The sequence below is a fragment of the Mustelus asterias genome, chromosome 8, assembly GCF_964213995.1.
Source record: "Mustelus asterias chromosome 8, sMusAst1.hap1.1, whole genome shotgun sequence".
Classification (NCBI taxonomy): Eukaryota; Metazoa; Chordata; class Chondrichthyes; order Carcharhiniformes; family Triakidae; genus Mustelus; species Mustelus asterias.
The window spans coordinates 5,789,425-5,812,587 of NC_135808.1; the positions used below are offsets into that span (position 1 = coordinate 5,789,425).

Below are 23,163 nucleotides of genomic sequence, written 5' to 3' on the forward strand. Positions count from 1 at the left end.
ACGTTGGGCGGCACGGTAGCACAGTGGTTAGCACTGCTGCTTCACAGCTCCAGGGTCCCGGGTTCGATTCCCGGCTCGGGTCACTGTCTGTGTGGAGTTTGCACATTCTCCTCGTGTCTGCGTGGGTTTCCTCCGGGTGCTCCGGTTTCCTCCCACAGTCCAAAGATGTGCGGGTTAGGTTGATTGGCCAGGTTAAAAAATTGTCCCTTCGCGTCCTGGGATGTGTAGGTTAGAGGGATTAGCGGGTAAAATATGTGGGGGTAGGGCCTGGGTGGGATTGTGGTCGGTGCAGACTCGATGGGCCGAATGGCCTCATTCTGCACTGTAGGGTTTCTATGATTTCTATGATTTCTATGACAGCCACACCGACCAATCAGCTTTACCATTCCCCGGAAAACCACAGCCTTTACTCTGACTGACAGGAGCTCTGACCAATCCATTTCCGAAATTCGCGAACCCCGCCCTTCAGTCTGAATGACAGGCGTGCTGACCAATCGCCTTTCAGGATTCCCCGAAATCCCGCCTCCCGCACTTTCCTGACAGGCGCTTTGACCAATCGGCATTCAGGCTCCCCGGAAACCGGTTTTCTTCGCTCAAAGTGAGGCGTTCTAACCAATCACATTCCCAGGATCTGGAAACCCGCCTTCCATCAGTCAGAGTGACGGGAGCTCCGACCAATCGGCTTCTCCATTCCCCGGAATCCCGCCCCCTTCACTCAGAGTGACAGGTACACCGGCCAACCGGCCTCTCCATTCCTCTCAAACCCGCCTCCCTCACCCAGCGTGACAGGAGCTCCGGTCAATCGGCTTCTCCATTCCCCGGAACCCCGCCCCCTCACTCAATGACGACACAAACAACATGTAGAGTTTCTGCTTCTTGGATTTAATGATGAGCTGTGGAATCTTTGAGAAAAACTGTTTCTATTCCAGTGATTCTCAGATTGTTTTGTTTGAAGAATCATTTTACAAATGTAACCATGGAGCCCCCAATGTAAATTATAATTCTATATAATAACCACAATATGAACAGGTTCCATCAGTTTACAGCTGGCAGGAGGCAGGGAGACGGTGTGAAATTATGGGATGGATCTGTTAGTGACCTTTAACCCGCAGATTGTCAGCGGCGCCGAGTTTTTCCCGTTATTCCATCCCGGTCTGACGATGGGAAAGATTCTCTCAGTGAAAGTGTGGGTGAAAGTGTGGAGATGGGACATGTTGTCCGCATTGTAAAATGACACCTGTCCACCCTCATAGTCCAGGAAAACCCCGATCTTCCGGGGATTCACACTCGGGGTGAGGCGGGTCAGTGAGGGGGAGGTGAGGGCTGAATAACCAAATCCGGGGATCAGCTCCACAATCCAGAATCCGGACTCAGGGCTCAGGGAGATTCCCCCTTTCCTGTTCACAGACTCTCGGGCCACTCCCAGGATCCACTCTGTCTCCCCCACCTCCACCTCCCAGTAATGTCTCCCTGATGTGAATCCCTCTGATCCCAGGACAAAGAGCCAGGGATCAAACCTCTCCGGGGTGTCAGGGAGCAGCTGCCGTTTGTCTCCGAGTCTCACACTGGTCCGGTCCTCAGACAGGATGAGCCGGGGATGCGCTGTGTTCGGATCCAGAGTCAGAGAGGCTGGAGCTGGGGAAAGTTACAATAACACAGTCAGTGATTTAGAGAGAAGGGGTGGGGAGGGGAGAGAGTGTGAGGAGAGAGGAAGAGAGGAGAGAGGTTTGTGAGGGGGAGGGGAGAATGAGGGGTAGGGGACAGTGGGAGCAGAATGGGATGGGAACATGGAGAGAGGGGGGAAGGAAGAGAAGTGGAGAGCAGAGGGCCAGGTGAGGAAGGTGGGGAGTGAAAGTGAGATAGAGGGAGAAAGAGAAGGGATGTGGAGGGTGAAGTGGGAACAGAGAAAACAGGGCAGCAGCGAGATGGAGCGGAGGGAGCAGGAGCAGGAGCGTAAAGAGGGAGAGTGAGAGCAGCATGAGGGAGACGGCAAGTGAGAACATGAAGGTTTGAGATGCAGTGTATGGAGAGCAGCGGGGTGGCAGATATTGTGGCAGGCTGTGAGAGAACAAGATGGAGATGTGGAGTGTATGGGCAGAATTTAACAACCTCATTGCGTCCATTTTGTGGTGGAAAAAAGTCATAAAATCGGGCATGATGCAACTGGCTGGAATGGTGCCCATTTTCGCACCCATTCCCATTTTACCATTTAAAAAATTGGCACGATCGGGACTCTGCCCAAAATGGGTGAAACGTCAATTTGCATATTTTGCATTAATCGCAATGTAATTAGCGAGTTTCACTCACAATCGTCCCAACTCACCTCATTAGCCACCTCGTTCGCTGCAGCTGGAATCAGTGAGGAAAACACCTCAAGTTTCACAGTCGCATTCAGAGAGGGTGAGCGAGGAGGTAGGTTTCTGCTTTCAAATAGCTCTGTTGCTGAGGGGGCGTTGTTTCATTTTGTCCATTTTGTGTCTTGTGTCTGGGGGCTGTTGTTGTTCACAGGGTTCGACTTTGGGCTCTCAACATGGACCCAGGCCTGAGCATTGATCTCAGGTCTTACCGCTGATTCTGGGGCCGAGAGCTGACAGCAGCAAGGCTGGTGGGGGATGGGCTGGAAACTATCTGAAGTGGCAGTGCTGGTACCTCAGGACGTGTAAAGCAGCGCTGGGGGGTAGTTATAGAACCGATGTCAGGGGTAGGTTCTTTACCCAGAGGGTGGTGAGGGATTGGAATGCCCTGCCAGCATCAGTTGTAAATGCGCCTAGTTTGGGGGCGTTTAAGAGATCCGTAGATAGGTTCATGGACGAAAAGAAATTGGTTTAGGTTGGAGGGTCACAGTTTTTTTTTTAACTGGTCGGTGCAACATCGTGGGCCGAAGGGCCTGTTCTGCGCTGTAATGTTCTATGTCTATGTCTATGTTTGGGGCCACGACTGCATGGATTCTGGATTTGTGCATTTGAATGGGGGGGGGGGGGGGGGGGGAGAATGAGGGCAGCTGTGGTGCTGGGGGCGGGGGGGGGGGGGAATGAGGGCAGCTGTGGTGCTGGTGGTCCGTGCGGGCGAGGGGTGGGCAGTGTTTTGCCGCGGAACTGTTGGGGGGTAATGTGGCGAGTGTGCATTGCAGGGGGACTGGGAGGGTATGGGGAGTGTGTGTTGCTGGCGGTCTGTGGGTTGGGGAATGTGGAGTGTATGTTGCTGGGGGACTGTGGGGAGGGGGCAGAATGTGGGGATTGTGCGTTGCTGAGCTCTGGCGGGGGGGAGAATGTGGGGATTGTGCATTGCTGAGCTCTGTGGGGAGCAAGAATGTGGAGGGTGTGTGTTGCTGGGTGTCTGTGGGTTGGGGAATGTGGGGAATATGTGTTGCTGGAGGTCTGTGGAGGGATATGGGGAGTGTGTGTTGTTGGGGGACTGTGGTGGGTATGAAGAGTGTGTGTTGCTGGGGGGCTGTGAGGTGGCGGGGGGGTGGAATGCGGGTAAATGCGTTGCTGGGCTGGGGGCGAGCAGAGCTCTTTAACCTCTCCAGCTGTCTCTCTCCTTTCGGAAACCCCCTCCCACTCTTCAAATAGCTCTTCCAATGTAACCGATTCATCTTACATTCTCCTCCTGCTCCTCCTCAAAACAGTATGTGAACATGAAAGAGCGAGTGGGAAGGGGCTGAAAGGAGAGTGGGTGGAGAATGCGGATAGAGAGTGGGAGGGAAAGATGAGTGAGTGACAGGGAGAGAGAATGATTGTGGTGAAGCAGAGAGAGAGATTGTGGAAAATACAGAGGTAAGAAGGAGAGATTGATTGGGGAAAATACGTGATCCTCGCCGGAGCGTGGCCGCACAGGCAAGTGATCCCAGACAATTCTGTTCCAGACTGGCTTATTCCAGTTAAATTAGTATTATAATAAATTTAAATAATACATTTAGCCTTGCATCTGTTCCAAGTGTAAGATTTATCGAGCCTGATACCCGGTGCTGTAAGATCGCGTGAGGTGAGAAATCGGGTGCGAACCTGACTTCTCAGCTCTCGTGATCTTACCAACTCCCTCCGCCCATCAGCCGGTGGGGCGCAATGGTAATGTCACCCCCAAAGAGACTACAAACAGACAGGTTTGGTATGTGGCAAACACTTGGCAGATGAAATATCATGTAAGAAAATGTGAAGTTATGCACATTGGTAGGAAGAATAAAGGAGCTGAATATTATTTAAATGGAGAAGGACTGCAGAAAGCTGCAGCTCAGAGGGATTTCTGGATCCTCGTGCATTGATTACAAAAAGCGAGCATGCAAGTTCAGCAGGTATTAGGAAAGACAGGTGGAATATTCGTCTTTACTTAAAATGGAATGGAGTAGAAAAATAGGGAGATCTGTACAAGGCATTCGTTCGACCACAGCCGGAATACTGTGAGCAATTCTGGTCTCCTTATCTAAGGAAAGATATACTGGCATTGGAGGCAGTCCAGAGAAGGTTAACGAGATTGATTCCAGGTACGGAGAGATTTTCTTATGAGGAGAGGATAAGTGAGTTGGACCTGTACTCATTGGAGTTTAGGAGATGGAGAGGGGACTTTACTCAGACCTACATAATTCTCAGCAGGCTTGACAGGATAGACGCTAAGGTGTTGTTTCCCCTTGTGGCAGAGTCTAGGATAAGAGGGCATCATCTCAGAGTAAGGGGTCACCCATTTCAGACAGAGGTGAGGAGAAAACGCCTCTGTTCGATCAGTTGTGGGAACTTTAAATGGTAGAGCAGACTTGATGGGCCAAATGGCCTCCATCTGTTCCCGTGTCTTTTGGTCTCATGATCTTATAAGGGGATAAAAATAGTAAACATTACTCCAGATATGGTCTCACTAAGGTCCTGTACCCCTGCAGGAACAATTGCATATTTTTATACCTGAGTATCCTTGCAATAAATACCAACATCCTATTTATATTCCTAATTACTTGCTGGACCTGCAGACTAACTTTTAATGATTTGTGCACCAGGACATCCAGCTCCCTCCCTACCCGAGAGTTCTGCAGTTTCTCTTGGTACTATACCAGACCAGACCAGACCCCAAATTTGTTACAATCTTGGATGAGACCTTTATATTTGGTTATGTTCAGAATCGGAACAATCATGTTTTAGTTCTTGGATCAAATTTGAAATCCCAGTTATTTACTAAGAGTCTAAATCATAAGAACTCAGAGCAGGAGTCGGCAATTTAGCCTCTCGAGCTGCTCTGCCATTTAATGCAATCATGGCTAATCTCGTCTCAGCCTCAACCCCAATTTCCTGCCCCTTCAATACAACCCTTCAACCCCAAACTAATTAAAAATCTGTCCAGCTCTTCCTCAAATTCACCCAAAGTCTGGATATTCACCACGTTCTGGGGTGGGGAAGTCCACAGACTCCTGACTCTTTTCAGAGAAGTTGGGGCCGATTCTCCCAAGAATGCTGAATTGGCGAGAAAACTGGTTTAAACCATGACTGTCTGTTCAGTGTAACTTCGGACCCGAATCTCCCACACTCAGTGCATTGCAGAGATCACAACCATGAGTATCATTAAATGCTGGGGGGCGCGGCATATTCACACCAAAGAGCCTGAAATCGGCAGGATGAGCGGGAACCCGTGCATGCGCACATCTCTGGAAGATCACTGAAAAGACCTCCCAGCATTCAGATCACTGCCCTCCAACCCCCACAGACATTGCTTGCCCCAACAGCCCCCCCACAAACATTGCTGGCCCCCACAACCCCCCACAGTCATTGCTGGCCTCATCCTTGGCCTCCACAACCACCCCCCGCAAGACATCGCGAGCCCCCACAGCGTCCCTCACAGACATCACAGGCCTCATCGCTGACCCTCTCACAGACATCGCTGGACCCCAAAACCCTCCCACGGACATTGCTGGCATCATCGCTGGCCCCCACAGCCACCTGCTCACCCCCCCACCGACATCACTGGCCCCACAACCACCATACAGACATCACTGGCCTCATCGCTGGCACCCTCCCGCCCCCCCCCCCTCCCCCCGCCCCCCTCGCGACAGACATCGCTGCCCATCATCCAGACATTGCTGCCCCCTCCGGACAGACATCACCGTACTTGCCCCCCGCACCCCGCCTCCCTCCCTCCCCGCTGCACAGACATTGCTGCCTACTCACCCCATGCCCCACCCATCTGGATGATGCGGATACCCCACCCCTCCATCCCTTGAACATACTGACCTCACTGCTGCCTTGCAGAGAACTTGCATTGTGCTGCCATGCACAACCCCAGCTAGCGAGCATTCCCTCTCTTGAATGGGAGTCCTGAATGTTGCACCTGCCCTGAACACAGCAGCTTATCAATTAGGAGCCCTGAGTATTGCACCCCCCCCCCCCTCCGCCCCCCCCCCTGCCCCCCGCCCCCCACAATGGCAGCCAATCAGTACCCCGAGGGATGCATGACATTCAAATGAAACCAGCCTTCAAAATTTCTCACAAGGAATTGTTACCAACTGGCCCTTGACTGGCCAAAGCCACTGCACCTGCACTCCCTCTCTGAGAGCTGTATATAAGCTTCAGGAATGGACACACAGCCAGTCACACCACAAAGCTGTACTCGAGGAAAGCAGCCCCAAGATTCGCTGAGGCCGACCAAGAGCACCTGCTTGATGCCATGGAGGAGAGGCGTCAGCAGCTCTTCCCCAGCCAGGGGCCTCGCCCAAGGGGTGCAGCCGCCACGGCATTGTGGGAGGAGGTGGCAGAAGTGATGAATGCCAGGAGCCTGATACCATGCTCTGGCCGGCAGGGTCAGAAAAAACTGTACGACCTTCTTTGAGCAGCAAGGGTGAGTGAGCATCCCACTTGGAACCCCGCACATGCTTGGCACAGGTCTCAAACCCTGCTTACACACCTGAAGGGCATTCAACAAGGAACCCTTCCCCCAGGAACAGAATCTAACCCCTTCCCCTCAACGAGCACCCTTCAGTGGTGACCCTTTTCCCCGCAACTGCCAGCACAACTCCCGAGTCACAGGCATGCATTACACACCATGCATTTCAATATATTAATGCTTGCTAGATACCTTATGCTCCTGCAGGAGAAAAGCATACATAACTGCCATGTGAGGGCACAGACTGGTGGTGGTATGTCTGAACTGCGGCATCTGACCAGCGTTGAAGTGAGTGCCATGGAACTGGCAGGCGGAGATGGTTCATCCAGAATGGTGACGGACAGCCAGGTCGGCATCCAGTTTGCAAGTGATCATAAGTGTCAAAATTCTAGAATCCATCGTTAAGGATGAGATTTCTAAATTCTTGGAAGTGCAGGGTCGGATTAGGACAAGTCAGCATGGATTTAGTAAGGGGAGGTCGTGCCTGACAAACCTGTTAGAGTTCTTTGAAGAGATAACAAATAGGTTAGACCAAGGAGAGCCAATGGATGTTATCTATCTTGACTTCCAAAAGGCCTTTGACAAGGTGCCTCACGGGAGACTGCTGAGTAAAATAAGGGCCCATGGTATTCGAGGCAAGGTACTAACATGGATTGACGATTGGCTGTCAGACAGAAGGCAGAGAGTTGGGATAAAAGGTTCTTTCTCAGAATGGCAACCGGTGACAAGTGGTGTCCCGCAGGGTTCAGTGTTGGGGCCCCAGCTGTTCTCTTTATATATTAACGATCTAGATGACGGGACTGGGGGCATTCTGGCCAAGTTTGCCGATGATACAAAGATAGGTGGAGGGGCAGGTAGTATTGAGGAGGTGGGGAGGCTGCAGAAAGATTTAGACAGTTTAGGAGAGTGGTCCAAGAAGTGGCTGATGAAATTCAACGTGGGCAAGTGCGAGGTCTTGCACTTTGGAAAAAAGAATAGAGGCATGGACTATTTTCTAAACGGTGACAAAATTCATAATGCTAAAGTGCAAAGGGACTTGGGAGTCCTAGTCCAGGATTCTCTAAAGGTAAACTTGCAGGTTGAGTCCGTAATTAAGAAAGCAAATGTAATGTTGTCATTTATCTCAAGAGGCTTGGAATACAAAAGCAGGGATGTACTTCTGAGGCTTTATAAAGCACTGGTTAGGCCCCATTTGGAGTACTGTGAGCAATTTTGGGCCCCACACCTCAGGAAGGACATACTGGCACTGGAGCGGGTCCAGCGGAGATTCACACGGATGATCCCAGGAATGGTAGGCCTGACATACGATGAACGTCTGAGGATCGTGCGATTATATTCATTGGAGTTTAGGAGGTTGAGGGGAGATCTAATAGAAACTTACAAGATAATGAACGGCTTAGATAGGATGGACGTAGGGAAGTTGTTTCCATTAGCAGGGGAGACTAGGACGCGGGGGCACAGCCTTAGAATAAAAGGGAGTCACTTTAGAACAGAGATGAGGAGAAATTTCTTCAGCCAGAGAGTGGTAGGTCTGTGGAATTCATTGCCACAGAGGGCTGTGGAGGCCGAGACGTTGAGCGTCTTCAAGACAGAAATTGATAAATTCTTGATTTCTCGAGGAATTAAGGGCTATGGGGAGAGAGCGGGTAAATGGAGTTGAAATCAACCATGATTGAATGGTGGAGTGGACTCGATGGGCCGGATGGCCTTACTTCCGCTCCTATGTCTTATGGTCGCCCTCAATGTAGGTCCTCCTTGAAGTAAGTGTGATGCTGCGTAGAATGTGTTACCTCCCTTCCCCTAATGTGTGTTCTTTATTGCAGTCTTGGACCCAGAGGAACCCGGCCCTTTGGGTGTTGGTGACCCCCCTGCTGTCCTGGAGCAAACTGTCCACGACCCCCCTGGACAACACCTCGGAGGGAGGCTTTGAAGAATATTCTGAGGACAGCACCACTGAAGCGGCACCGGCATCTACCACACAACCCACCAACACAGAGACTATCACCACAGTGGGTATCTTTAGTGTTGAGGCTTCTGGGTCACTATCTGGTGAGCACATCACAGACACTGATGCACATCCGAGGGCTCGGGCACACGGAGGTCTGCCAGAGGCGAGGATTCAGCTGTCCCCAAGCCAGATACCGAGCCTCGGCCAAGGCTGGTGGAGATGCATCAGGAAACACGGAGGGTTGTGGAAGGGTTGTCAGCAACCATGCTGCAACTGCAAAGCTGTTTAGGGGAGTCCAACAGAGTGCTGTTGCAGGAGGTGGTGCTGACACAGCGTGTGAACCAGGCCAACACTGCAAGGGTTGCGACCGCAGTGGAAAGTCTGGCCGAGGGGTCTGTCCTCATGGGTGACAGGGTCCTGGCCATCTTGGAGAAACAGGAAACCACGAGCAAGGGTGTTGACGGCATCCAGGAGGCACAGCTTTCCTTAGTCATGAGTGTCAGGGGCATGTGGCTGAAACTGCTGGCCATGGCTGGGACTCTCGCTGGCATTCTGGAGACACAGCAGGCCATGCCTGTGAGCCTCGACAACCTGGCCCAGTCACAGAGGGCTACTGCTGAGGGGCTCCGGAGCCTGGCTTGCTCACAGAATACTGCAGTGGAGGGGCTCCAGAGCTTGGCCCAGTCTGAGAGGGCCAGGGCTGAGGGATCACAGATCATGGGGCAGAAGCATCTGAGCCTCCAGGACTGGCTGAGCCAGGTGACGCTGGAGTTCCTGGAGCTCAGTCCAGCTACCCTGGCATCCCATGGAATGTCCCTGGGGCCTCTGGGCTCCTCAAGGGAGGAGGAAGGCTCGAGCCATGCCGGGGCCTTCCACCCAGGAATTCCCGGACGTCCCGAGACCTTCTGATTTCCCCTCTTCCTCACACCGGGGCATCTCAGGGCCAGCTAGAGGAACAGGGTGACACTGAAACAGTGTCATCTGCTAATCAGCTGGGGCCCTAGAGGTCCCAGCCACCCAGAGGACATCTGCGAAGGGCATCACAGGGAACAGGGCGTGCATCACAGCTGGACACCACCTCCAATGTGCATCCTGGAGTAGCACCAAGAAGAAGCAGGAGACCGCACAAATTTAGAAAGTTGTAGTTCACTGAGAGAGCCCAGGTGAAGGTCACCAGTAGTCACGAACGTTAAAAGCACAATACACTTTTATTTGCACCTCACAGCTGTGAGTAATGTGTCTCTACTTCCGCCCCCCCCCCTCCCCCGCCCCTCCGCCCCAAAGTGCTGAGTGGTCCCCATTCCTTTGCATGGAGGTGCTGTCTGTTGCACCTTGGAGACTCAGCCACATGTTAGAGAGTGCCTGCCGTACCTTCCCCAACATCCACCAGACTCTTGGTGCAAGGTGCTTGCACACCTGGCACCTCAGGGGAGGGGCGGCCACCCGCTCCCTGTGGACGTGAAGATGACGGATGTCTTGAATTTTTCACTACTGGCTCATTTCAGGCACCCAGTGGTGGCCTCGTTGGGATCTCCCAGGCCTCCGTGCACAGATGTGTGCGGCAGGTCATTGATGTCCTGTTTGTCCGGACAGGGCAGTACATAAACTTCGATATGGGCCTTGCAGAGCAGGAGGCCCGGGCTCTGGGCTTCACTGCCATTGCTGGGATTCCCAATGTCCAGGGAGCAGCAGAACAGCCCCCCACCCCCCCACCCTCCCCAACACCAATTGCCCAACAAACATGTGACCCCAACCCTTACAGCTACGTGGGCCAGGGTGGCAGCGTGCATTCGGAGTACAGGTTAGGAATCAGACTTGAGTGGCACCAGAGAGAGCATCCCAGTGTGCACAACAGCGAGTCATCATCATCCTCCAGCCTTCAACCAAGACTTGCAACCATTGCCAGCCCAGGCACATTAACAGGTTTGGATGTTTCTGGGGGATAGGATGAGAGAGTCTGGGGAAGGGTGATGTGGTGGTTTGAGGGACCAGGTTGATTTGGAGGGGGAACAGCGGCTGCACTTGCTCCTGGGGTGTGGTGGACGTGTGCTGGTTGCAGCCCCCTCACTGCACAGCACCAGCTCGGTGAAGCGGGCGGTAATCAAGGCATCCCTCACTGCCCTTCCCTGCCAGATGCCTGCCATCGCCGCCCTCCCTCTTTCCTCCGGCTGCTGATATGGTGGGACGTCCACCTCACCCCCTCGCCGCTCCTCCTCCTCCTCTTCCTCCTCCTGCTCCAGCTGGTCTCCCTGCTGCTGAGCGATGTTGTGCAGCAGGCAGCAGACAATTATAATGTGTGAGGCACACACAGGGTCAGACTGGAGGCCAGGACGGTCCAAGCAGTGGCACCACATTTTCAGCAGGATGATGCACCGCTCTATGATGGACTGGGTGCTGCATTGGCCTCATTGTAGCGGGTCTCCACCTCGGTCTCGGGCCTCCGCACAGGCATCATCAGCCATGACCTTAGAGGGCAACCTTTGTTGCCCAATAGCCATCCCGGTAACCTGGTTTGGTCTTCAAAGAGGCCAGGGATGTCCAACTGCCTGAGGACAAATCTGTCATGGACACTCCCTGCATGGCGTGCATCGACCTGCATGGTCCTCATTCGATGGTCACATATGATTGAGGGAGTGGAACGCTTTCCTGTTCACAAATTGCTGCAGCCTTGCATGTGGGGCCTGCAAGGGGATGTGTGTCCCGTCCACTGCTCCCTGGACATTGGGAATCCCAGCAATGACAGCAAAGCCTAGAGCCCGGGCCTCCTGCTGTGCACAGCCCACATTGAAGTTTATGCACTGCCCTGCCCGGGCAAACAGGGCATCAGTGACCTGTTGCACACATCTGTGTACGGAGGCCTGGGAGATCCCAACGAGGCCACCACTGGGTGCCTGAAATGAGCCAGAAGTGAAAAATTCAAGGCATCTGTTACCTTCACGTCCACAGGGAGTGGGTGGACGCCCCTCCCCTGAGGTGCCAGGTGTGGAAGCACCTCACAAATGTGCCGCAGTGGGCAACAGCACATCTCCTCCGAAAGGGCCTCGAATGAATTGCAGGGCCTGTACCTCCTTGTCCTCAGCACCCTCCGCCTTCTGTGCACCCTTTTGGGAGCCTGCTCACCCACCTCCCAACCCTCAGTGGCAGCCCCCTGCCCTCCTTCCTATGGGACTGGTAGTGGCTGCTCTTGCAGTGGTCTCCACACCGGCCACCTCCTGAGCCGCCTCCTCCTCCTCCGCCGCCACCTAATGTCCAGCTGCAAATCGATCAGTCTGAGATCCATCTGCACACTGGGGTTCGGAAAGAGCATAAAATGACGGATTAATGTCATTGGCTGCATAGGCCCAGCAACACCCCAATCCCTCACTTGGGGCAGTTCACCCACTTGTGGGAGCTGGCAACACCATACAATCCATGGTGCCATGCGTGACCCAATTCGGTTGTGTGAGATTCCCATCATGACAATTGCTGGCACAGATTAAGCAGGTCGGTGTGCAGCCATGGGCACTGCGCACCCTTGAGCCATTGCCATGTGTGCAACTGCAGCATCCGTTACAGGCATGTGTTGCTGGTCCGTGTCACAGGGAAGGGACAGACTGCAAATCATTAGCTGATGGGTGCCCAGTGACAGCAGATTCCATGCAGTCCATGTCTGAACCTCGGCACCTCGGCCTGGAGCAGCAACTGCTTCATCTGGTTAGACCTCAGTCAGCACAAGGTGCACTCCTGTCCCAACCCGGAACCCCAGCACTCAGTGTAGTCCCTGACCACACCCCGCGGCAAGACAATGCCACTGCACAGTGCCCTGGAGGGGAAGGCTGATCAGAACTCCTTCAGGGACCTGCACTCACTGAGCTACAGCGCTGCCCTGGAAGGGAAGGCTGAGCAGGACTCCTTCAGGGACCCTCGCCCACAGAGTTCTGAGAAAATAGAAGCCCCCCCCCCCCCAAACCCAGATATCACTGGTCCACAGGCCAGCACCTGAAGACAGCAGGAGGAAGCCCACCAAGCATCTCCAGGGCCTGCCTACAACATCCCCCGCACTCTGCTCACAGCATTTCCCTCCTCACACCAGTTCAAGGCTGCTGCATCAGGTTGAGACTTTTAAATATCTACTCTGATTCGTGTCAAAGTGACATCATACCAAAGAGGTGGGAGACGTTAACGTGGGTGGAGATTGTCGTGTCGATCCCGATAATGTCATGCTAAAGTACGGTAATGATGCAAATCAGCGGCACGCCGGTTTTCAGCGCGGTCCTGGTCTCCGGTTGGGAGATGAGCATGGGTCGTAAACGCTCGCGGGGAACCCGCAAAATGGCCGCCACGTGCATCTCCCGACCCGACCCTCCAAAAAACGTGTGTTGCAATGGGAGAATCGCCTCTGTATTTTCTCCTCTTCCGTGTTTTAAATCTGCCACCCCATAATCTTAAAACGATCACATTTTGTTTTAAACTGCCCCAGATAAGGAACCATCTGCTCTAAGTCTGCTTTGTCACTGCCCCTTAGCATCTTGTACACCTCAATTCGATCTCCTCACATTTTCTCAGCTCCAGAGAGTATAGACTTAAACTGGCAAACCTCTCTTCACAAGACAAACCCTTCATCTCCAGCGAGTGAACCTTCTCTGAACCACCTCCAATGCAACTACATCCCTCCTCAAGGAAGGGGATGAAAACTGTACACAATATTCTCAGTGCGGTCTCACAAATGCTTTGCACAACAGCAGCAACACTTCACTACTTTTATGTTTTATCCCTTTAACAATCAATATGAATATTCCATTTGCTTTCCTTATTACCTGCTATACCTGCATCCTAGTTTTTTTTTGCAATTCATGCATGAGGTCACTAATAATTTGCCTTTGTATTTTTCCGACGAAAATGGTAGTTGAAAGCTCTGGAACCAGGAGCCATAATCTAAAAATTAGGACCAAGTTGTTCAGGAGAGATGTGAGAAAACAATTCCACATGTAGAGAGTGGTGGAGGTTTGGAACCCTCTTCCTCAAACAGTGGTGGATGCTGGTTCAATTGTTAAGTTTAATCCCTGCAGTGCAGAAGGAGGCCATTAGGCCCATCAAGTCTGCACCAACAACTATCCCTGTAACCCTACGTGTCTACACTGCTAATCTCCCTGACACTGAGGGACAATTTAACATGGCCAATCCACCTCGCCCACACATCTTTGGAGTGTGGGAGGAAACCACAACTCCCGGAGGAAACCCACTTAGACACAGGGAGAATGTGCAAATTCCTCACAGTGACCCGAGGCCATAATTGAACCTGGGTCCCTGCGGCTTTGAGGCAGCGATGCTAACTACTGTGCTACCGTGCCATCCTACTTGAAGTCTGAGATACATTTATTGAGCAGGGGTATCAAGGTATATGGGCTTAGGGCAGGTACATGGAGGTCGTCCACAGATCAGCCATGATCATGGTGAATGACGGAGTGAGTTTGAGGGGCTGAATGGCCTACTCGGATTCCTATGTTCCTATGTCCCTTTTCCTTGGTGATGAGGATAGTTCCAAGTTGCTCCCTTTCTATGACCTCTGCATTTGCTGTTGCTATTGGGATGTGCTCCTGTCCCCCATCGTGAAAACTGAGGTAAAACATTGATTTAGAACCTCAGCCATTTCTGTGTTTCCCAGCATTAACTTTCCAGCCTCATTTTCCAAGATACCAACATTCACTTTCGCTGCTCTCTTCCGCTTTACATCCTTATAGAGGCTTTTGCTGTCCGTTTTTATATTTTGCACTTTCATAATTTTATCTGTGCTCTCTGTCTCTGTTTTTTAGTGACCCTTTGTTGATCGTTAGAAGTTTCCCAATCTTCCAGTGTGCCACTGGCCTTTGTGATAGGTAACGTCATAAGATTCCCTAATTTGAGAGAAACACAATAATTTTAAAGGTGGCACAATAGTAAGCACTGCTGCCTCACAGCTCCAGGGATCCTGGTTCGAATTCGGTCTTGAGCGTCAGTGTGGAGTTTGTGCGCTCTCCCCATTTCACTGGGTGCTCCAGTTTCTACACACAGACCAAAGATGTGCAAGTTAGGTGGATTGGCCATGGTTGATTGCCCCTTCATTTGTGTGTGAGTGTATGCCCTGTGATAGACTGGTGTCCTGTTCAGGGTGTACTGTAGTTGATGCCCAGTGCCTTGTGGGATAGAGTCTGACTCCCCGCGATCCTGAATTAGAATAAGCAGTGAAGTGAATAATATTTTTACTGTTCAAGAGTCAAACAGTAATACTATATATCTTATACTCTAAAACAAATAATTAACATGAGGTAAGCATGAATCTGTGGTCACACACACCACAAACTTCATATTAAATTAAATGACCAAGGCAGAACACACAAATATTCTCAATAATCCACCCAAACGTCAATGATCACCATCAAAAACCTCCCATAAATAATAGATGATAAAGGGACTGGTATTAATAAGGAACTGTAAGATTCTTACTCTTATCTTGCTTGTAACACTAATAGTGGAGAAAATAATGGGATTTAAAGTAGATAATTCTCCCAGGCTTCAGATGCTGAAAGAGGTGAGTGAAGAGAAAATAGATGCATTGGTGGTCATCTTTCAAAATTCTACAACTCTGGAATTTTTCCTGCGGATTGGAAGGTGTAAATGTAACCCAATGTTTAAGAGAGGAGGGAGAGAGAATCTGGGCAATGACAGATTGATTACCTGACATCAGTCGGAGAGAAAATGCAAGAATCTTTAACAAAGAATGTGGTAGAAAATAATGGTAAATTTGGGCAGAGTCAAGATGGACTTATGAAAGGGAATCCACTGCAGAAGTTGGACATTTGGCCCTTTAAGCACTGAGTCTCTGACAGAATATCTTCCCCAGGCCTCTCTCCGCAACCCAAAACACTTAGCATTGCTAATCCATTTAACCAGCACATCCTGGGACCTAAAGGGCATTTTTTTTAACATGGCCTATCTACTAGCCTGCACATCTTTAGACTGTGGGAGGAAACCCACACAGACACGGGGAGAATGTACAAACTCCACACAGACAGTTACTCAAGGCCGGAATTAAACCCGGGTCCTTCATGCTGTGAGTCAGCAGTGCTTCCCACTGTGCCACTGTGCAAGATGCAACTAGCAGAATAGTGAAGGTAAAGATGGTGGATGTAGAATATTTAGATTTTCAGAAAGCTTTTGATTAAGACCACACAAAAGATGAGTGAACAATTTAGTGCACTAGAAATTTGATGGAATAATAACAGATAAATGGACAGAAAACACGAGAGTAGGAATCAATTGGTGTTTCCTTTAAACAGTGCTCATGTTCTGGTGTTACCAATGCTCTGTATAAATAAAGCATAACCTCTATACCTGCTGCAGATCATTCAATCTGACTGTGAACACTCAGGACAAAACAGGAATCCTATCCTGGAACAGGCGGACCTGCCTGGCCTTGATTAGGTGTATCTGTGCAGCACCCTGTCTACTGAGCTGCTCAAAATATTGTGCAGCTTGGGGTCTTTTACCATTCTCATCATGAGGCTGGATGTGACATACAGTTTGCTGTCGGCACTGCATGGTCGTCCATCTGCCCTCGGTAGCAGTAACTACAATATGATTGAATTTGAATTCCAGTTTGAAAGGGAATCAGTATTTTAAACTGAAATAGGAGCAACTATCTGGCCATGAAAGCTAAGCTAGTTGCAGTGAACTGGGACCCCGGGCTCGGGGATACACTGATAGACAAGCAATGGCAGATATTTAAGAAGGAGTTTAAGAATGTTCAGCATAAATATATTCATGCTGTAAAGAATATCCCCAATGGGAGAACCCACCATCTGTGGCTCACGAAAGAAGTTAAGGAAAGCACCAAATTCCTGAAAAAAGTATATAACTGCACAAAGGTGAATGGCAGGTCAGACGATTGATCAGAATATCAAGAATGGCAGAGATCAAACCCCCACAATAATATAGCAGCTTCAAAGTAGGTATCCAGCGTTCCCACACTAAATATAAGGAGAAGTCTCACTGTCTGTACAAACTAGAGGCATTTGGCATACCAGGAGACTCCATACAATCTTGATCTTCGATTGAATGGTGATGCCCCACCTAGAGGAACAGTCTGTAGAATGGTTTAATCCCTGGTTTTCAAGGGACCACTGGAAACCCCATTGGAAACAATGTAAGGTGTTTATTTGCTCTGCAAACAACATAATCAAAACAGAAAACTTCATCATTATCACAATGCTGTTCCTGTGATCTTGTTGTTTGGAAATTGGTTTTCTCATTTTCTACATTCAAACACTGACTGTTCCTCAAAATTATTGCACTGCTTCTGAAATATTTAGGCTCACACTGCGAGAATGAAGGGAGCTTTTGATGATTTCTCTGTGACCAGGAGATGAGTTATTTTTCTTACTGTTGCTCACTGCTCCTTTCTCTCTCTCACCCCCGCTGTGTATTCATGAGTATTTCTTGTCTCCTGTCTCCTTTTCAGGAACCACAGAACATTTTCCCACTCTGCAAACCAGTGGGAAACTGGACAGTGATATTGTTCTGAAGATCAGCCCTCAGAATGGATTGAGCCTCTGATCAAATTCATAGAGTGAGTTCAATGATTCACTACCTCAATGGAATCACTCAAAAACTCAACCTGACTCAAACCAAACTGCCCTGTCGCCCTCCCTATTCTAGATTTAAAGCTATACCTACTTTGATTCAATCTCTGTGACTGTGTTAAACCTGTGGATGTTTATATCCTCCTTTCTGTTCTGAACCTTGAATATTTCAATAAGATCATCACAGTCCCTCCCTTATCCACTGCAGACTCACAGTTTCTGCAGTCCCTCCTCTTGATTCATGTGTCCAATTCCACCAAACAGATGATCTACCACTCATTACTTGCTCTCGAATGTCTGTATGTCTTCCTGATAAACGATGATTTAAAAAAAAAAAGTTTCCCAGAATGACAGGGAGACCAGTTCCGAATCCTGGAGCAATTCTATTCCACATCCTGAGATTCGTGCTCTATTCCTCTGGTTATACAGATCCCTTCCCTGCTTTGACACACAGTGCTGATGGCTTCAGACACTTACCCAGAGGAACCCACAGAAAGAGAAATATGAGAATGGGGAGACTCCAGGTATTAACAACCGGAAATGTGAGTATTTAATCTGGGATTTTAAAGCCTGTTTTGTTTCTTCACAACTGGATTGATAATCAGGAAAATTAAGATAAGAGTTTTACCGGGAATGAGTTTCATCATTTCTCTCCACGCTGCGCACTGAAAAAGGTCTTTGAACTTCCCGATAGACAGGGCGGCATCAAATACTGAGAGTGCGCGCTCACCATCACTAATCCTGTAAATGTTTAAAAAAAAAGATGCAAGAAAATGTCCAAAGTGAAATTAGAATCTTGTTTATTTAATTGAAAAAGAGATAACTTATAAATTCAAGAGCAGAGAGTGGAAACAGCCATGTCCTGAAAAAGGTTCAAAAACTGATAACAGCCATCACACACTGCAGGAAATGATAAACATTTAGCCTGTCCACTTGCTGTATTATAAACAAAGTTTGTTGAACAAAGACAAAGGCTGAAAACATCCCAAAGCTGAATATCCAATTCTGCAATCCCTGGGCTCCACAACTCTGTAAGAAGTCTCACAACACCAGGTTTATTTGGTAGCACAAGCCACTAGCTTTCGGAGCGCTGCCCCTTCATCAGGTGAGTCACAACTCTCCCAGAATCCTGCTCTCCTCTACTTCCGGCACCTTGAACATCTCTGATTTTCGTCACTCCCCCATTGGGAGCTGGACCTTCAGCTGCTGAGGTCCTGAGCTCTGGAATTCCCTTCCTCATCCTCTCTATCTCTCTTTCGTCCTTTAAGACGCTCTCTGAAATCCACCTCTGTCATCCAGATTAATATTTCCTTATTTGGCTCTGTGTCAATTTACTTTATAACGCTCCTGTGAAACTCCTTAGGATATTCATTTCCAATAAAGGTGCTACATGAATACAAGTCATATATTGTGTTTGTTAAGGACACAGAGCCAGTTTGTATTTAGTATAAAAATACAATCCGTTCCCCCTTTAACATGAGACTTTCTCGGGTTGGTCAGGCTCCATGCAGGGACATGGGTGACCAATTCCTTGGAAACATGGACCGTGCGGCTCTCTCAGGGTCAGTGGGAAGGTCACAGACACTAACAGTCAACATCGGGCAAGTGATCACTTCCGGCCTGGGAACCAGATTGTATTATTTACACTTCCTGGTTATTTATTACAATATTGTAGCAGTTATGTAAAATCACTGTAATAAAGGCGGTTATTTTTAAACTCTGGTCCGTGAACTACACGCCGAATTTCCATGGCCCAATGACAGATCATTTAATGTGACAACAACCAATAAATAAACGAAAATGACATTTTACTGAGTTTATTTTAACAAACTGCAGAGTTTCAGGAAAGAACATGTCCTACCTTCTCTCCTGACAAGCTTCCTCCTGAAAGAAATGAATCAGGAACAGTGAGGGTGACAGTAACAGATTTCAGGAGCAGTTAGACAGGCTGGTGAAATGAGCAGACTCAGAGCAGATGAGATTTCACACGGAAATGTAAAGTGATGCATTTTGGAAGGAAGATTGTGGAGAGTTAAATAAACTGGAATTGAACATCAGTCCCGCTCACAGACACAGTGACTCTCACACACCGTACCAGACACACCCACACACTCACAACATGGAACTGGAACTGGATACAATGGGAGTTCTCAGAGGAAATTAAACTTGGGAAACACAGAAATAATCACAAAGCAAGTTTGAAGATGAAGAAAACTAATTCTCAGGAGGTTACAGGTATTCCCGGGAATATGCAGACAGTGTGGGAGCCGTTAGTTCAGAGACAGCAGGAAAACCGTTCAGGAAGGGACACAAAATTCTGTTCAATTCGGTTAGTATTTTTCAGTAAATTCTATATTAATTTCACAGTTATCATCAGTTATTTAGTGACTGTGTGAATTTTCGCTGGACTGAGCCGCAATATATTCCCTCACCTTCAGAAATATCAACTCGTCTTTTTGCTCCATCTGTTTCTGCAACTTTGAGAGTTTCTCCTCAATAGAATTTAAATTCTCCTGAATCTCTCGAAGGTTTTTCTCCATTGGTTCTAGAATCCTCTCCTCTTCTTCCCTGAGATCTCTGAGTAAACACTGCTCTTTCTCAGTGAGAATCTGGCGCATTTTAGTGAACTCGGATGTGATGTGGGTCTGCAGACTGCTCGACTGTTCCTACCCAATGAAATGTGAAACATAATTAATGTCCCGCGATAAAGGGAACAAAACTAACCGAGATCCCAGGAAACCAACACAGGGAGACCTTACCCTCACTTCAGAAATCTTCCCTTTCTGTTTCAGTTCCGTTTCCAGAACCGCCGATTTCTTCTCTGTGAGAGAATCTAAGAAAGATTTCAGCTGATCCTGGGATTGGGAGAGAAAATCACAGAATGAAAGTGTCAGAGCAGGAAAATGAGCTGTTAGTTTTCAATTATATCCCTTTTACCTTGCAGATTTCCACGGCCTCATCGATGGGCAGGAAGCGGTGATCTCTGTGTTCCCGCGAATCTCTACAAATCAGACAGATCAATTTCTTGTCAGTTTCACAAAACAGCTTCAGTTCTTCCTGATGTTTCTCACAGTGAAGTTTCCTTTTCTTCTCTTTCGGATTTAGCTTTATTTGTCGAGCTTTCTCGGCCAGATTCGCTAAGGCCCGACTTCTCCTGAGGTTTCTTTCCGGAAACTCCTCTCGACATTCCGGGCAGGAGTTTATCTCCTTCTTTTCCCAACACTGGGTGATACAGGAGCGGCAGAAGTTGTGTCCACAATCCAGTGAAACTGGATTAGTGAAGAAATCAAGACAAATGGGACAAATTGTCTCCTCGGTCCAACTCATTGCATGTGGTCTGGAAGCCATGTTCACGCTCCGCACTTCCTGATTCAAACCGCTTTCAGTTTCGATGTTACTGCCGCGCATCCTCAGTTCAGCTATTTCCCGGTAAAGTTCACTGCATCACTCAGGGAATTATCATTGCAGAATGGGCCATGTCCTCTCCACTTTCACACCAGAGATACAAACTGGCGGGGTTTAAAGGATAACGGAGGGGAATAATTGAACACTGTCGGGAGCGGGTTGGCTTCCGGGAATTTTGACAGTGGAGAGAGAGGGAGGGGGAGGGAGAGAGAGAGGGAGGGAGGGAGGAGGTGGAGATGGGCGGGATCGAGATTCCATTCCATTTTTCTTCAGTCTGAACTCGCTGCCGATTGAAACCACTCTGCTGAAACTCGGTGTCAGATCCAGATCCAGAACTGAATTGTGTTCATGACTGCAGCCTCTCTTCTTCCCTGAGATCTCTGAGTAGACGCTGCTCTTTCTCAGTGAGAATCTGGTGCATTTTAGTGAACTCGGATGTGATGTGGGTCTGCAGACTGTTTGACTGTTCCTACCTAATGAAATGTGAAACATAATTAATGTCCCGCGATAAAGGGAACAAAACTAACCGAGAATTCAGAAAACCAGCTCAGGGAGACCTTACCCTAACTTCAGAAATCTTCCCTTTCTTTTTCTGTTCCGTTTCTAGAACCGCCGATTAAAACATCAAGTACTATAAATGTCAAAGAGAAATTTACACAACAGCTACAGGGAAGATATTGAGAGGGTTCGATCTGTGAAGTTTGGTTTATTTTCTAGAAAGAATAACTTGCGGTTTTATAAATATTTACGTATCCCTCCCGGACCCCGACCCAGAGAAACATCAACTGATGACGGAGCAAAAACAGAAAATGCTGTAAAATCTCAGCAGGTCTGACAGTATCTGTGGAGAGAGAACGGAGCTAACGTTTCGAGTCTGGATGTCTCTTCGTCAGATTCCAGCATCCGCAGTAATTTGCTTTTAACTGATGAGGGAACATTTGAAGTGGAATCTCTCCTCCAATATTCGGTGGAGTTTCTTCACACAGAGAGTGGTGAGAATGTGGAACTCGCTGTCACATGGCGTGGCTGAGGGAGAGAGAGTTGATACATTCACAGGGAGGCTTGAATTACACGGTGACTTTAAACCGCACAGAATGGAAATGGTTTGTATTGTGTCTATTTGGGAACATTGAGCTCATTTTCGGAAATAAAAAAATGCAGAGATATTCAAACTCGGTCTCGGGAATTTTGGGGTCTGTGTATTGATGTCTCAATCCGCAGTGCAACCGAAGAGGAAAGAGTCGAATTGGACTCCTCCGGAAGGACGCTGCCCTGGACTTGACATGTATGCCCAAGCCATCAGGAGGTGCGTCAACACCAAATTCATCAGCCGCACTTACAAGACAGCCCCGAACATCACCCAAGCACAACGCACGCCACCCACGCTCTCAAGACCAACCGCAAGGTTGTCGTCAAACCAGCAGACAAAGGAGGGGCCATCGTCACACTGAACAGAACGGATAACTGCAAAGAAGTGTCCCGACAAATGAACAACGAGGAACACTACAGACAGTTACCCACAGATCCGACCAAAAAACATCCCGTCAACTCAACACTCTGATCAATACCTTTGATCCGGACCTTCAGAGCACCCTCCGTGCTCTCATCCCACGTACTCCCCGCGTTGGAGATCTTTACTGCCTCCCAAAGATACACAAGGCAAACATACCCGGCCGTCCCATCATATCGGGCAATGGGACCCTGTGCGAGAACCTCTCCAGCTATGCCGAGGGCATCCTGAAACCCATTGTACAAAGAACCCCCAGCTTTTGCGCGACACTACGGACTTCCTACAGAAATTCAACACACATGGAGCAGTTGAACCAGGACCACTCCTCGTCACAATGGATGTCTTGGCACTCTACACCAACATCCCCCATGATGATGGCATTCTGCAACGGCCTCAGTGCTCAACGCCGACAACTGCCAGTTTCCAGATGCAATTTTACAACTCATCTGCTTCATCCTGGACCACAATTTCTTCACCTTCAACAACCAGTTCTTCATCCAGACACAAGGAACAGCTCTGGGGACTAAATTCGCACCTCAAGATGCCAAAATCTTCATGCACAGGTTCGAAACAAGACTTCTTCACCGCACAGGACCTTCAACCGATGCTATACACTAGATACATCGATGACATTTTCTTCCTTTGGACTCATGGTGAACAATCACTGAAACAACTCTATGATGACATCAACAAGTTCCATCCCGCCATCAGACTCATCATGGACTACTCTCCAGAATCGGTTGCATTCTTGGACACACGCATCTCCATTAAGGACGGTCACCTCAGCATCTCACTGTACCGCAAGCCCACTGATAACCTCATGATGTTCCACTTCTCCAGGTTCCACC

The 23,163-nt window shown here is 49.2% G+C and overlaps 1 protein-coding gene across 2 annotated transcripts in view; it reads right to left on the reverse strand.

Annotated features, from left to right (window-relative positions):
- Positions 1–861: 861 nt before the first annotated feature.
- Positions 862–23,163, reverse strand: part of LOC144496776 (zinc-binding protein A33-like) — a 77,780-nt gene continuing 55,478 nt past the window's right edge. Inside the window, exons 2-7 of one of the 2 annotated variants that reach the window (XM_078217316.1) lie at positions 20,338–20,755; positions 20,160–20,255; positions 19,833–20,066; positions 19,262–19,284; positions 18,029–18,141; positions 862–1,635 (exon numbers count right to left, since the gene is read on the reverse strand). In XM_078217316.1, the coding sequence (XP_078073442.1) occupies positions 1,076–1,635; positions 18,029–18,141; positions 19,262–19,284; positions 19,833–20,066; positions 20,160–20,255; positions 20,338–20,748 (1,437 nt within the window). In that variant the 5' untranslated portion in view covers positions 20,749–20,755 and the 3' untranslated portion in view covers positions 862–1,075. Of the gene's footprint in view, positions 1,636–18,028; positions 18,142–19,261; positions 19,285–19,832; positions 20,067–20,159; positions 20,256–20,337; positions 20,999–23,163 lie in introns of those variants that run through there. The other variant, XM_078217315.1, reaches the window with a different exon arrangement.